The sequence below is a fragment of the Rhineura floridana genome, chromosome 5, assembly GCF_030035675.1.
Source record: "Rhineura floridana isolate rRhiFlo1 chromosome 5, rRhiFlo1.hap2, whole genome shotgun sequence".
NCBI classification, from domain to species: domain Eukaryota; kingdom Metazoa; phylum Chordata; class Lepidosauria; order Squamata; family Rhineuridae; genus Rhineura; species Rhineura floridana.
The window spans coordinates 58,758,924-58,775,568 of record NC_084484.1 but is presented as its reverse complement, the minus strand read 5'-3'; the positions used below and the strand labels follow the sequence as shown (position 1 = coordinate 58,775,568).

Below are 16,645 nucleotides of genomic sequence, written 5' to 3'. Positions count from 1 at the left end.
ACACACACAGAGGGAGTAGAATAATTCTTTTTATCCATAAGATAGCAATGCTGGTCTCTCTGCTGGTAAGGGAGGTGGGGAGGGAGGCAACTACTCAGATCTTTGTATGTCAAACCTAGTGCAGCCACCACCACTCAGCCACCAAGCACAATCTCTCTCACTTCACCACCTCCCGGACCCTGCCCTGCCACCAACTAAGGGACACTCACCAAAGCAAACATTTTCCCCTGAGATGCAGAAAAGTTAAAATACTGCAAATGAATCACAATAGCCAGAGAGCGTGGTGGAGGCCACTTTGTGTGCCAAGTGCAAACACAGTATACACACACACACACACACACACACACACGAGTCATCTTGCACCTCCACCGTTCTTTATCTCCATTCTGCTGCTGCCTCCTTCTCCTCCTTTATCCATGTTCTTGCCCTCTGGCTTCTTTTTCACTCCACTCCATTCTTCACCACCACCATCCATTTTTTAAAACAATTGTTTTCTCCACTCCATCCCGTCTCACTCTCCACCTCCTCCCTCATCGCCTCCTACCCACCCACAGAGCATGAGGCAACAGCGATGCTGTACAGAAACCCAGTTTGAGGCACATGATTTTCATCCACAAATCAGAGGAGCAAAAGATTTCCCCTGCTCCCCCCCCCAAAGTAATGCCCAAAAGTAATGCTGGAAGCATTACAATTACTCCACAAAAGTAGTAAAATTACTCCTAGTTCTATTACAATCAAAATGTAAAAGAATTACGCACTTGTTGCTCAAAAAAGTAATGAATTACAAGTAATTCGTTACTTGTAATGAATTACTTCCAAGCTCTGAAACATTGTAATAGCTCTGTTGTTCAATATGTGATCCACATGCTCTAAAACATATGCAGCTGTCACGTAGGTAATAAGCTAATAATGCACATATGCATTAGGTAATCATATCCATGCACCTATGTGGCTATTTTTGTTTTTATCACTTTGTTAAAATGATTAGGCTGCAATCCAACGCACTCACCTAAGAGCATATCTGATTGAATTCAGTAGGATATATCTCTGAATGGACATTTTGGATTGCACTGTCTTTAAATGAACTTTAAATGCTTCATTAAACAATTGTGTATATATTTGAGTTATTGATTGAGTTTTGACTCCATAATATATTTGTGCCTTGGAATAAAATATATTTTCTAGTGTATATACTGCATGTTAAAAAGGATTTGCCTATAGAATATATTTTTACACTATGACTTTAAGAACTTGGGAAAGTTGTTTGAATGGCAAAAAGAAGTTATATCGTTGAAATAAATTGCAAAAACTTCAGTAGGGAATCTGCATTGCCCTTTCAGTTACAACAAACAAAACATAATTCTTGCTTGTTACATAAAAACATAGATGGCAAAGAAAGATGTCTGTAAGTCTCATAGAAACAACTATGATGAAAGTAAATAATTGATAATCCCAAGGAAGCATATTAGACATTGCTTTTCCTGCTTTACAGTCATTAAGAGCATTAAAACAGCATATTTCATTTCATTGGCAAATATGATTTCCATTTCTACCATGAAAGAATTTCTCACTTGTATTGGATTGAAAAATATCCTTTTCATATTTTAATATTACACTCAACCATAGAAAGCAGCTTCCTGCAGCCAGGACAGCTGAGCAACAGGGGTGGCAAAAGTTTCCAAAGCCTTTTTTTTTTTTTTTGGCAATCTGTGTCAGCTTCAGCCTCTCCTTTAATGGATTTCTCTACCAAAGCTGGTGACTGAAATTAATTCACCTTTAACAGCCAGATTCTATGTACATTTACTCAGAAATAAGTATCTATTCAACAGGGTTTTCTACAACCAATGTGTGCATGTCTAATAAAAGTGTGCAATTCTAGTCATATTTTCAATTCACTTGACCTGTTTTTCATTTTAACATCCTGTCACTTGTGTTTTATCTGTCATGAGACTTCTCTTGCAGCAGATTTGAATACTGAACAAGGCATATTCTATAGTTCTAAGTGGACTAACTAGATTCCCACCTAGACATACAAATAATCACTTGTTATTAACACTCTTAGCTTTTCTACACTTGATCTTAGCCAAAAGGCCGGAATAGCTTTGCACATGTGGGGAGATTTTGACACATATTATTTATTACATTTGTCAATCACTTTACACAAAAAAGTGTCAAAGTGACTTAACAGGATAAAATACAATTAACAATCAATTAAAACCAGAACCATTGAAAAAGATGAACAATACAAAATACATGAAATGCTCAACTAATAATCCCTACCCACCCCACTAAAAATGAACACACCATAGGTGTCAATTTAATTTCCAAAGGCCTAGGTAAACAAAAAGGCCTTAACCTGAATTCCACATAGATCCCAAACATATATTTCACACATGCTTATCTTTAACCTGAATTCCACATAGATCCCAAACATATATTTCACACATGCTTATCTGGTGGTCAACTTCAAGAAAGCCAGATTCAAATCCATACTCACCCATGAAGTTCACTGGGTGGCCTTCACAGCTAAAAAGCCATTGTAAGCTCCATGGAAGGATGGCATATAAGTGTAACAAATAAATTTAAAATGTGAAGAAGTATGCTTCTATAATTCTGTGTGGAATAAGGCCTGGCATATACACATACAGCAGAATGAAATGGTAGAAGTTCTGAGATGACAGAAATGGTGCCATCTATCCTATCTGAAGGTGTGAAATCACATTTTTGAATGCTTTACATACATAGATTTTATCTTCATTGTTTTTAGATTTTTAATGCCTACGTATTGTATGCCTATGTTGTATGCCGCCCAGAGTGGCTGGACAGCCAGCCAGATGGGCGACCAATAAATTCAATAAATAATAAATAATAATACACACACACACATCTCCCCGCATATGTTGTTCTTATGTGCCTTCAAGTCCATTACAATTTATGGCGACTCTATGAATCAGCAACCTCCAATGGCATCTGTCATGAACAGAGCTTGGAAGATTACTTTTAAAAAATAAAAAATTAGTTACAGTTACATGGCCCCAAAAAGTTGTAATTACAATTGCTCTGAAAGTAACTGATTACTTTGCTTTTACTCAAAAGTAATCACTACAATTACATTTTAGTTACTTTAAAAGAAAAATTGCCTACAAGGTGCTGGCCTTGGCTGCTGCACATCTAAGTAGCCTAAAACATTAAAAATAAGAACACACACACAGAGGATAGTTGGGCCTTCTTAGTGCTAGCCCCCAAATTATGGAATGATCTCCCTGACAAGGTGCACCTGGCACCAACACTGCTACCTTTTCGGCACCAGGTCAAGACTTTCCTCTTCTCATAGGCATTTTAGCATGTGTTTTAAAATTGCTTTTTTAAAAAATGTGTTTTTAAATTTGTATATTTGTTTTTAATGTTTTTAATTGTTGTAAACCACCCAGAGGGCTTCGGCTAAGGGGCAGTATACAAATGCAATAAATAAATAAATAAAATGGATATTTTTATATGTAAGATTAACAGAATGGCATAACAGAGTCTCACATCCCCCCACCCCACCCTCCACCAATGATGATACCCCAATACACTTGAAATCAAATTTTATACTTGAAATGCTGCTTCTACAATAAATTTCTGTTATGTCTCAAAGGAACAGAATGCTCAAAGAGCATGTCAGACAAGGAATATAGGAATGTCTTTTTACATATTATGTTGCCACCAGTACTGAACAGGCATTCTACTGCAGCGCTTGAAGGCATGCCTGTGTTGTCCTGCAAAAAACAACACAGCACCCCTTTCAACTAAAATACATTTGGCAATCCCCTATCATCAAAGAAAAATGCAAACTTTAGTACTTTACTAGTCGCCTTTGTAATTTTTTTTGTCAACAGTATAACTTAGAGGTAAATTAATCCTGTACATACTTACCAGGAAGTAAGTCCCATTGAACTCATTGGGTTGCATTTATGCACAACTGAACTGTCAGAAGCAGAACTTAAGAGACATAATGTAGGTAAACAGAAAATGCACATATCAAAAGTAATCCACCAGCATAAATGTTATCCCTTTTCTTGCAATTAAAAATGTGGTCTTGCCCAGCATATAGTGAAACTATGGAATTTACTACCACAAGAAGCAGCGATGGGCATGATATGGTACCTCATATCATATATCGCTGTGATCTGGAGACTCTCCCTGTCAAGAAAAACAACAAATTTATTCAATCAAAATTATCAGGCTTCTGAAATGCTCAAAGATGCATAATGATGTCATAAAATCATAAAAATAAGTAACTGAGGGTGCCCACCCCAAAATCTCCTCTGGGCCAGGACAAATCATACACCCCAGGAACAGGGAGGGTGTCCTCTATGAGATGCCAGTACTTCTCACCTGGCCCACAACTTTTGCTGGGTGCAGGGCAGGGATAAGGGCATCTATGCACAACCAACATGGACAAAAAGATGCAGAAAAAAATAAGAAACTGAGAGTGCCCAGCCCACAATCTGCTCTGGGCCAGGACAAATCATATACCCAAGGAAAGGGGGCGATATCTTCTACAAGATGCCAATACTTCCAACCTGGCACAGAGTTTCTGTTGGATTCAGGGCATGTATAAGGGCATCTATGCACTACCAAAAGAGACAAAAAGCAAAGCAAAGAATAAATATCCGGGGGTGTTCACCACAAAATCTTCTCTGGGCCAAGACAAATCAGACACCCCAGAAAATAATAGGGTGTCCTCTATGCTATGCCGGTGCTTATGGCCAGTGATCTTATGATCTATGTGGATTTTTTTTTAAATTGTATTGGTCTTCCCTGTTACTTACTTTGTTATAGCTCAATTATTATTTTTAAAAACCATTGATGTTGGTGACAGAAGGACATGTGGCAGGGTCAACAAACAATGATTTCTTGAAGAAGATGTAATTTCCTAGTATGCATGGATGGCATCTCATAGAACACACTCTTCCAGATGCATGGATTATGGTGCCCCAAATCATCTTTTAGGATGGGCACTCCAGTTTCTTATTTTCTTTCCTCTACATATTCGCTATTATTCTAATCCATATATGCCCTTGCTTGTACCATACATACAAAAGCTCTGAACTAGGTGGGACCCTCTCCTGCATGCATGGATATATGACTTGTAGTGCCCAAAGCATGTTTTGGGGTGGGAACCCGCAGTTTGTATATAAGGAACTGCGGGTTCCCACCCCAAAATATTCTACATTGCTTGTTATGCATAGATGCACAAATCAGTTTCGTGTGTCCACAACAAAATCCATTCCAGGCAGGATGCAGTGGCATCTCGTTGAGGACACTCTCCCCTTTGCTCAGGTGAATGATGTTTCATGGCCCACAGCATATTTTGGAGTGCTCACCCCAAATTACATATTTTTCTCTACTTACTCTTCATTATTTTAGTTCTGCACAGAGGACCTTATGAGTACCCTGTGCCCAGCAGAAACTATAGGCCAGATGGGAAGTACTGGCATCTTGTAGAAGCCACCCTCCCACTTCCTGGGATGTATGATTTGTCCTGGCAGCAGGGGTGTAGTTGTCCAGGGGCTCAAGGAGTCCTAGACTCCTTACTTTTTTGGGAGCAGTGTTTCTGTTTCTCCAGCATCATATGAGCTGATCGGCATGAAAGGGGAGTGTGTTAGCCACTGGGAAGAGTCTTCTAATATGCTTCCTTGTCCTTTCGGGCTGATTGGAGGTAAGTCACCCACTAAGAAGACTCTTTTCAGTAGCTAATACTCTCCCCTTTCATACAGATCGTCTCCTTGGGACGTCAGTTGTTGTGGGAGAAGGCATTAACAACAACCTCATTCTCAACCCAGGAACAAAATAAGGAGGGAGGGGGGTCTAGCTGTGGCTGAGACTATCATGAAGCGACCCTGCACTTCTGAATTTGCCACAGTGCAGATGTTTGGGTGGGCACCCCCAGTTTCTTATTGTTTTCTGCATATTTTTGTTTTCTGCGTATTTCTGCATATATTTGGGTTGTGCATTGATGCCCCTATTCCCTGCCCTGCACCCAGCAAAAGCTCTGGGCCAGGTGGGACACACTGGCATCTCGTAGAGGACACCCTCCCTGTTCCTGGGGTGTATGATTTGTCCTGGCCCAGAGGAGATTTTGGGGTGGGCACCCTCAGTTACTTATTTTTATGATTTTATGACATCATTATGCATCTTTGAGCCTTTCAGAAGCCTGATAATTTTGCCTGAATAAATTTGTTGTTATTCTTGACAGGGAAAGTCTCCAGATCACGGTGATATATGATACAGGGTACCCCAACATATATTTTGGATTTCAGAGACATACTAACTTTGGCTTGGGTTACTGTATCTGTGAACTTGTCTTTTTTTAGTGTTTTTATCTTTCAAGCAAATAAAAAACTTGGAACTAGGAACCAACTTCAGCGTCGTTATGTTATCTGAGACTAATGGAAGTTGTAGTCCAACAACATCTGGAGGGCACTATGTTGAAGACCGAATTAGATTAACACAACTCACTTCCCACCTACCCATCTGTTTCAAACACATCCACAAAAGTATGTCTCTTAAATTCTATGTCTGACAGTGTGTTCCTTTCAGAGGTAAAAATTAATCTGCAATCCTATATACTTATCCATTTAACTCTATAAGGCCTAATTTGAAGTAAACGTATATAGGACTGGACTCCACCAGAATACATTTCAGCATTTCAAGGGGTATACTTTATTAATGCTGTACCAACTACAATTATCAGCTGCAGCTTATGTACATATATTGTCTGAGCTTAAGCTACCACACAGGGTTGTTGCAAAGATAAACGGGGGGGGGGAGGGAATGGCAATGGTCATGGCATTCACAAACAAAAAATAAATATGGGGAGGGAGGCATACACAAGTAATAAGATGTCTGACAGATAGAATGTTAACAAGTGAAGCTTTCCCCATAATTGTATTTTCATACAAAAAAGGCTTACTCCATTTAATTATGGACAACTGCCCCACAGCTGTCCATAAGTGCCTGATCTCCTGCAATGCCACCCCTAAACCATGCAGAACTCAAGTAAAAAGAACAACCGTTGGCATACCTTAAATTATTGATATTTTCCCTCCAATTTTCACACCTCCTTTATCTTGGTCCAATCCCGCTTTCCATATATGTTCTATGTATAGATTAAACAAATAGGATGATAAAATACATCCCTGTCTCACACCCTTTCCGATGGGGAACCAGTCTTTCCCTCTTTTTAACTAGAGGTATTGTCTTTTTGCATTCTTCCCTGATAATATCTCTGACTTCACTCCATAGTTCTTCTGGTTCTCTCTCAACTAAGTTTAAAGTCTCAAATCTGTTCCTTATTTGATCTTTATATAGTTCTGGGATGTTATTTAAATTGTATTTTGGCATCATGATTGCTTTGTTGTTCTTCTTTAGCTTTACTTTGATTTTCGATATTACCAGTTCATGATTGTACCACAGTCTGCTGCTGGTCTTGTTTTTGCAAAAGGTATAGAACTTCTACATCTTCTGCTACCAATTATATAATCAAATTGATTCCTATATCAACCATTTGGTGATGTCCACATGTACAGTCATCTTTTCAGTTGCTCAAAAAATGTGTTCACAAGAAACAAATTATTGGCTTCACAGAATTCAAGTCGCTCTCCTGCTTCATTTCTATCTCCTAAGCCCCATTTCCCCACAATTCCTGGTTCTTCTCTGTTCCCTGCTTTTGCATTCCAGTCCCCCATGATTATCAGCACATCTTGTGTGATCAATTTCTTCCTGTACTTCTACGTAAAATCTCTCCAGTTCCTCTTCTTCTGCATTTGCCGTTGGAGCATAGACTTGGATGATGGTTATGTTAATAGGTTTCCTGTTTAATCTCATTGATATCACTCGCTCAGACCTTGCATTATAACTCCTAATTGCTTTTGCTACATCACTTCTCACTATTAAAGCAACCCCATTTCTTCTTAATTTCTCATTTCCTGCATAAAATATTAGTAGTTGCCTGATTGAAAATGTCCTTTTCCCATCCATTTTAATTCACGTTCACGCCAAGAAATCATTACTGGTTTCTGCTAGTAGTATGGTATCATCTGCATAAACTGATATTTCTCCCTCCAATTTTCAAACCTTCTTCATCTTGGTCCAATCCCACTTTCCGTATGATATGTTCTGCATATAGATTAAACAAACAGGAGGATAAAATACACCCCTATGTCACACCCTTTCCGATGGGGAACCAATCGGTTTCTCTATATTCTGTCCTTATAGTAGCTTCTTGCCCAGAGTATAGGTTGCTGTGGCACCCCCATTTCTTTTAAAGCAGTCCATAGTTTTTCATGATCTGCACGATCAAAGGCTTTGCTGTAATCTATAAAGCACAGGGTGATTTTCTTCTGAAATTCCTTCGTCCGTTCCATTATCCAACATATGTTTGTGATATGATCTCTGGTACCTCTTCCCATACTAAATCCAGCTTGGACGTCTGGCATTTCTTGCTCCATATATGGTAAGAGCCTTTGTTGTAGAATCTTGAGCATTACTTTACTTGCATGGGATATTAAGGCAATAGTTCGATAATTACTGCATTCTCTGGGATACCCTGTCTTTGGAATTGGGATGTATATTGAATGTTTCCAGTCTGTGGGCCCTTGTTTAGCTCTCCATATTTGTTGAAATTTTTTTGTCAAAATTTGGACAGATTCAGTCTCAGTAGCTTGTAGCAACTCTATTGGTATGGCATCTGTTCCTCTTTCTTCCAAGTATTTTAAGAGCAACTTTCACCTCACATTCTAAAATTTCTGGTTCTTCATCAAACTGTTCCTCTGTGAATGAATCTGTCATCCTTGCATCTCTTTTATAGAGTTCTTCCAGTGTATTGCTTCCATCTTCCTTTTATTTTATCTCGGTCAGTCAGTGTGTTCCCCTGTTGATTATTCAATGTCCCTACTCTTGGTTTAAATTTCCCTTTAATTTCTCTAGCCTTTTGGAATAGGGCTCTTGTTCTACCTTTTTTGTTGTCCTCTTCTATTTCTGTACAATAACTATTGTAATAGTTCTTTGTCCCTACAGACTAGTCGCTATATTATTGCATTTAGGGTTCTGACCGTGTTTCTGACTCTTTTGCTTTTGCTTTCCTTCATTCTTTAACCATTTTAAGAGTTTCATCAGTCATCCATTGAGGTCTTTCTCTCGTTTTAACCAGACATTAAAAAACCAAATACACCTGAGGTGTGGAAACTGGTTGTATGTTGGTGAACATAGGGTGTTTCCAGACAGGTGTTTGTTGTGGGATTGGTGCTCCTCATGAAGGAGTAGCCAGCACAGTGGGGCTGTGCCATGCACCACCCTTCTGACAGTAGTGTTGCTATCACTTATGCAAGGTCAGGGCTGTGTGGGATCACCACATTGGATCCACAAATGCATCCATGCTGACCTGACCTTGACACCACCCTGCCCTGCCCCTGTACTAGTATAGTAATTGACAGTGACTCTGCTGTCAGGAGCATAACGGTATACCACTACTGTACTACACTGACTGCTTATGCATCCAAGTATCCACAGGACAATGTTGGCCTCAAAAATGCTAATCCATACTTTATCTCATTTAACCTTTACATCTACCCTTTCTGCAGAAAATCCAATATGTTTAAAAAAACATGCTGCCAACAACCTATTTGGAGGATCTACTTACAGTATTAACCCCCCCGCATGCATTTGAAAGCATCTATAACTTTTTTTGAGAGGGTCCTATGAAGCTTCAAAGAAGAAATTTCAATCAACCATCTTGGATCCTATGATTGGCAGGTGAAGCCTTGTTGTCGGTGCCACTGTTGGGTGCTGCCCAGTTGGCACTCATCTGTGACAGGGCCTTTTCAGTGGTGGCTGCCTATTTGTGGAACACCTTCCCCAGCAAGGTGCATCTGTCTCCATCTCTACTGACTTTCAGAAGGAAGTTGAAAACATTCCTATTTACCCAGGTATACAATAGCTGAAGGAGACTGTTCCTGGCAATCTGGAGATTACTGGATGGAAGAAAGTTTATAAACTGTAACTGTAGTTCAGAATGTTTTAAAACTGTTTTAGAATGGTTTTCTTTTTGTTGCTATTAAATCGTTTTGTTATGTTTGCCACCCTGGGCTCCTTCAGAAGGAAGGACAGAATATATAAAAAGAATAAATTTATGTAATAATAACAACAATAACATGTGTCTGGAACTTCAAATTGATTTTGTCCAGAGCTTTATTCTCTTCTCAAATAACTCTTCAAGACTCTCAGTCTGCTTATATTGCATAAACAGACTCACAACTGTAGCAAAGTGCATTTAAAGTGCAACAAAATAGTAAAAGCACTTTTTCAACAAACATATTAACTGCAAGTCAATGGAGAATGTGGTAGATTGATTGTAAACAAATTGTACATTATATACTTTTTTAATGCATACAGGAAATGCATGGAGTACATTTTATTGCTGTAACAATTACTTAGAGTTAACTACATCATTACCCAGTAGTGAACTATGAGTATAGATTTTCTCAAAGGATAGGCATCTAAAATCATTATAATGCAGGTGGGAATATAATATTTCTTTTATGCATTTTGTGGAACCCGGAAAACATTGTATTTCAGCATCAACTCATTTTTTATGTGATATTCTGCAATGGGCAACCTATTGGGGAAATATCATCTATGGTATCTAGCTACAGTATCAGCAATATTCTGAATATTTAAACAATAGTACAGTGTACATGTACTGGACATATTTGCTGCTCTGGACTCCTGAGAGGAAGGGTGGGATATAAATTTAAGTAATTAAAAAATTAAGTAAATAAATAATAATATTGATATGGTCTGCATAAAAAAGTACCAATGCTGTTGGTCCCTGTGTGGTGTGCAACAACAGTGAAAATTCTCCAGTTGCAATTAGTTTCCCTCATCACATTTTTACTACTTACTGTTAATGATAACACAAATAATTGTAAATACTGAGGTGCAATCCTATATTCATTTACCTGGAAGTAACTCCCATTGAACTCAATGGGTTTTACTTCTGAGAAGACATACATAGGACTGCACGGCAATTCTATGAAAACAAATACAAAGATTATAAAAGGTTGCTCTTTAGATAGCTTCCCTTTTTAAGTAAAGCAGTTATCTAGTGCTCTGAGCTCTTCCATCATGAGCTAAGTACTCAATCATCATAAATATATTCCAGAGAATAATATGACTTACTCATACTGCACAGAAAGGTAAGTCATTAAGAGTGTTGCACTTGGCCACAAAATGACTTTCACCTAAGTGTGTTTTTCCTGTTCTTCGAGTAATAACAGCAACTGTGCTTAAAAAAAAGGTCTATGAAGGCCACTGAGACTAAAATTAGACGTATATGGTTTTTTGGTGAGTGAGCACATCCTTGAAGGCAGGAATACTGTAAATTTCAATAAGTAGACTGCTCACTGTAAAGAGATGGAAGGAAGGGTGAAGCTGGAGTGTTATCAACATTTATGCTTCAAAACTGGCTGGGGAACTTGTGACACACAGGCCACATAATATTTTCATGTGGCCCTAATTTTATGTGGCCTGCAAAGATGGGGTGACACAGAGAGACAAAGAGATGAGGTAGAAGAGAGAGAAAGAGAGAGAGCAAACTCTGACCACTTTTCTCTCTGGCTCAGTCCACGATGAGCTGCAGTCCCAATTGACTCTTCCTGTGAGTCAATGGTCTTTCACAGGAAGAAAGGTTCTCCACCCCTACTTTAGAGATTCCACTAGGTGGTATTATTGCTATTATGTCTCTATTCTCAGATAATCATTCTTAAAGCCATTGATCAGGACACCTGTTTTATGATGAAATGCTGCTTATTGTTTGCTCTCAGCAATCAAGTCAAGCCCAACTAATAAAAATACAAATGAGATCTGCTTATCAAAAACTGAGAGACAATTTTAGAATATAAATTAACTTTAGGCCTTTCCACCTATATGACAAACCAAATAAGTCACACCATGCACCTTGCTACTCTCTATGGCATATACATTATCTTCATGGCAAAAGGGAAGATAAAATGCTCAGTTCAAAATAGATGATTCAGTGAAGTGACCTGCAATCTGATGAGTTACCATGAAACTAAACTAATAGATTTTCAACGGTACAGCAATGTGAAAACAATGTATTTGCACAACCTTGAATTCCTTCATGCTTTAGGTTTATAAAAGAGGGCAATAGGCATAAGGCATGAAAAAACAGTGACATTACTTTAAATACAAAGAAACTTGTTTTTAATATACTTCAGTCATGAACAATAACCAGTAAGTGTCACCTTTGCATTACTGTTTAGGCAAATACATGATATTTACATAAGGAAATCAGGACCATTTAAAATCAGTATAAACAATCAAAAAATTGGATTACTGACTGATAATACTCAAGACTACATAGAAAATTATGTTTAGATAATTTTTGAGTTCAACTAGTCTCCTGACAATCCTCTTATGTTACTTTAAATATTAAATACAGCCTGCAAAGTACAACACCTCCATTGCAAAGGAAATTAACAGTACAGTCCTAGGCATGTCTGCTTAAAAGTAAGTCCCCAGTGAGTTCAATGAGACTTACTCTCAGGTAAGTGGGTTAAGGATTGTGGTCTCAGCTTTCCTTTTTTCTTTTCTCTTTCTTTCTACCTCCACCCTTTTTTTGAGTAAGGAAAACAAAACAACCTTGTATTCTCATCCCTTCTCCTCCTCACTGAGTAAAAAATTGTGAAATGATAAGGTCTATAACTATCTGATATCTCTGAGAAAAAATATAGAAGTAAATATTATTGTTTAGCAGTATATCAAGAACTGATATTGATCAATGAAAAAGAAACATAATGTTAGCTACAGTATTTTCACCAGGAAAGCTATAATGACTAACTTTTACAGGCTTGGTACATATTCTGTATTATATTTGCTGAATAAAATTCCAAAGGTAATATTTTAGCTGCTCTCTTGCACTCATTTAAGCATCTATGTAGAATCTATGTATGTTTATTTGGAAGTCCCATCCCACTGCGTTCAATGAAGCTTTCTTCCAAAATAAGTGCTTACGGTTTATATAACCAGTGCAGGAATTACAGCCATTGTCTGGATTTAAAAGAGGCAACATTAAAAGAGCTTGCATGACATAATCACAATATATTTTTAAAGGGAAAATTCACTACCAGGCTTATTTGCCCAAATGCATGTTCTGTGGAAAGAAATTAGTCCCAAAATACATACTGTATTAACAGAAAGTAGATCAAATGCAGCATTAAACAAATGTATTTTATTTATTTATTTTATTACTGCATTTATATCCCACCTTTCCTTCAGGGAGCTCAAGGTGCCATACATGGTTCTTCTTCTCCCCATATTATCCTCACAACAACCTTGTGAGTTAGTTTACGCTGAAAGTTGGTGACTGGCCCAAGGTCGCCTAGTAAGATTCATGGTCAAGTAGGGATTTGAACTCTGGTATCCCAGGTCCTAGTTTGACACTCTAACCACTACACCACAACTCCTAAATGTATCATTGTAACCAAAGATACAACTACATATGTTTTCCCTGTTCCAGAAAGCCAGTCTCATCATCATCTAAAATACACTATCCACAATCTACAAAGCTTATGAAGCATAGTAGCACCTGAACAGCATCCATGGAAAGGACAAGTAGGGAGAGATTAAAGCTGTCATACAGCCAGCAGTAGGTGACTTAAGAAACACATAACCAAAATTTAAAACTAACACACACTGTGTTTATAAACACCCAATAGATAATTAATTGAAACACACACATGCACTTTGAGACACACAAAAAGGTTAAACTGTAAAGGCTGTAAACAGGAAAACTGGCATGGACTGAAGCAGCGCTCAGTAGTGGCACAAAGTAACACTCCTGCACACACACACATCATCTTCAAGACTGACATTCATACTATTGTATTACTATAAATGTATAATTGAAAATGAGGGAGAGAAGAACCCATGTGCTAGATGGCACCAGCGGCTACTACTGGACCCATTCTGGGCTTTGGACTGCGAGCACTTTGGACAGTGGTGATGAGAAAGCATTTTCCACCTGGAGTTATTAATGATATTTCTAGAAATGGGTTCTGACTGCTGCCAGATGCTTCTTGGAAGAGCAGTAATTTCTACAGAAACAGACACAAGGAACAGTCCAGGGTGAAAGGGGAGGGAGGGAGATAAGGCAGAAAAGTGGGACAGGATTAGGAAGAAGGGTAATGGAGTGAGAGGCAGCAGCTGGGTTGCTGGAAGGCAGAGCAAAACTGAGGTGCTAAAGAGAAAAGAAGGTGGAAGAGGAAAAGTAGATGGGGTGCAAGGGAAAAAACAGTCACGTCGAAGGAGGCAGAGAAAGAGGTGAGGAGAGCTGTGGTTTAGAGGATGCAGAGCAGGGCAGAGAAGAACTGAAATGCAATAAACAAACAAAAATAAAAGGAGGAGTTACGCCGAGGGGTTCTGGTGACAGAGATGACATGGGATGCGGACCCAAGAGAGTTCTGAAGGATGGAACGAAAAAATGTCTCTGCAAGCGAAAAGACAAGGAGAAATTATTGGAGAGGATAAGAATGAGATTCTCTGCCGATAATAATAATATTTTCCCCTCCAGATGTAGCATTTTATCATGGGGGGGAGACTCATTCCCACCCGCTCCCTCCAAAACTCTGGGGCAGAAGTGAGGTGAAGGACCTACCGCCTCCACCCTTCACAAGAGATCTACACACACACACACACACACACACACACACACACACACACCAAGTTTGAAAGGCAGCCAACCAGTCAGCCTCACCAGAGGGAGTCCAGGTCCCATTCCTGCAGGAGAGCCAAGTCGAAGCTGTCCATGGTCAAGTCGGAGGAGGAGGAATATGTCATTGCTGCTCAGCTGCAACCGCGCAGCGCCCAAGGTGCATCTTAGCAGCGCCGCGGGTGGGCGAAAGGCGAGGAGGAGGAGGAGGAGGAGGAGGGGGGGAGGGGACCTTCTGTACGTCCCTCCCTCTTCCCTGAGAGAGACGCAGCGGCTGGAAACCAGCCCCCCTTCTTTCCCCCCTCTCGCTCTCGGTGAAGCGCCGCTGCTTCTTCCTCCGAGAATCTTTTCCCTCAGCCGCCTCGCTCGCTTCCTCCCGCCTCACTTCCCCCCTGCGCGCTCTCTTTCTAGCGCGTGGATGTGTGTGTGGATGTATGCAACGTGTGACTCGCTCAAGCTGGAGCCCTCGTTACCAACGCTGCAGCAGAAGCCGTCAGCGGCTCCTCAGTGGAGCCATGTGGTTCAAAGCAGAGGAAGCCGGGTTTCTGCTGTGGATTGTCAGCCTCTCTACCCGCTTTGTTTCCTTTCCGCGCTTCAACCCTCGCGCTTTTTTTCTTCTTTAACTGGGACGGAAAACCACCGTTTATTTCTGAGTGTAACACGAGAGAGGTGATCGCAAAACAACGTCCAGAGACAAGTCATAAAGGTGCAGTAGATCACATCCGCTGTACGATCCAAAACTCAATATAGCTTATTTGGTTATTTCAGTTTTCTGTCACATTGTGTGTGTGTGCGCGCGCATGATGCGCGCGCGCGCGCGTGTGTGTGTGAGGCAGAACTCTCAAACAAGGGCAATTTGAGACTCTTCTGATTTCTTCAAAAAAGAGAAGGGGCACAAGGCAGAAGTGATTAGGTTTATCTTCAAGCATCTTTTCTCCACCCCTCACTGTCTCCAAATATTTTCAGATTTCTGCACAACCTTCTTTGTAAAGATGAATGGCCTTTATAACAATTTGCCATCTTCTAACATTAATAAGCAAGAGGTTTTTTTTTTTTAATCTAAGGAAATTATAGCTGCCTGATACAATATAAACAGACATAAAAAGAGTTGGGTAGCCTTTTTATACTTTGCTCAGCCATTCAGATGAACCTACTTTTCCCAAGTGCCATAGATCTTTAGCAACCAAACATGTCATAATGTGATATACTCTTTAAATCAGTGGTGGCTGGGGAACGGCCATATATGTAAACCCAGCTGAGTCAGAAAATGTGCAGCAAGTACAAATTAAAATAGTGTGTGATCAGGTGTAGAGACTGGGATCAGAAGTCCAATTTGGATCCTTTAGAACAGGGATGGTCCATCTATGGCTCTCCAGATGCTGTGGGACTCCTTTTTCTTTCATCCCCAGCCACCATGGCCCAGAAATGATGGGATGTGTAATCCAACAACATCTGGAAGGCCACACACACTCATCTGTATTTTAAAGTAATCTTTGCTTCTCACTATGCAGATTGTTACCACAGATGAGGAAAGAGCTATAAAAATAAATGGATATATCATACCAACATTCTTACTGGTTCAAAAATCCTTGTTGAAACTTACACATCGAAACCCTTACTACACAAAGTTACAAAATTAACAAGCTATCTTACCTCCAAAGGTCACACCTCCACTTTGTTCAAGTTCAGATGATCAACTGATCTCCAAATGTCAAACAACCCTTCCAGGAAAAGGAAATGTAGAAGCAAGCGCCTTCCCTTAAGTAACTCACATAGGTGTTGATTGTATACAAATTTTCTCTCAGTGCTTTTATGTTGATTTACAAAAGCAGTCTCAAGTTGGTTCAATGATACTATGTGCCATTGCAGTAG

The 16,645-nt window shown here is 39.5% G+C and overlaps 1 protein-coding gene across 1 annotated transcript in view; it reads right to left on the bottom strand.

Moving 5' to 3' along the window:
• AFF3 (ALF transcription elongation factor 3) overlaps positions 1-14,972 on the bottom strand; it is a 424,912-nt gene extending 409,940 nt beyond the window's left edge. The window contains exon 1 of the mRNA XM_061626864.1: positions 14,819-14,972. Coding sequence (XP_061482848.1) covers positions 14,819-14,901 — 83 coding nt within the window. The 5' untranslated portion in view covers positions 14,902-14,972. The remainder of the gene's footprint in view (positions 1-14,818) is intronic.
• Between the last annotated feature and the right edge of the window lie 1,673 nt (positions 14,973-16,645).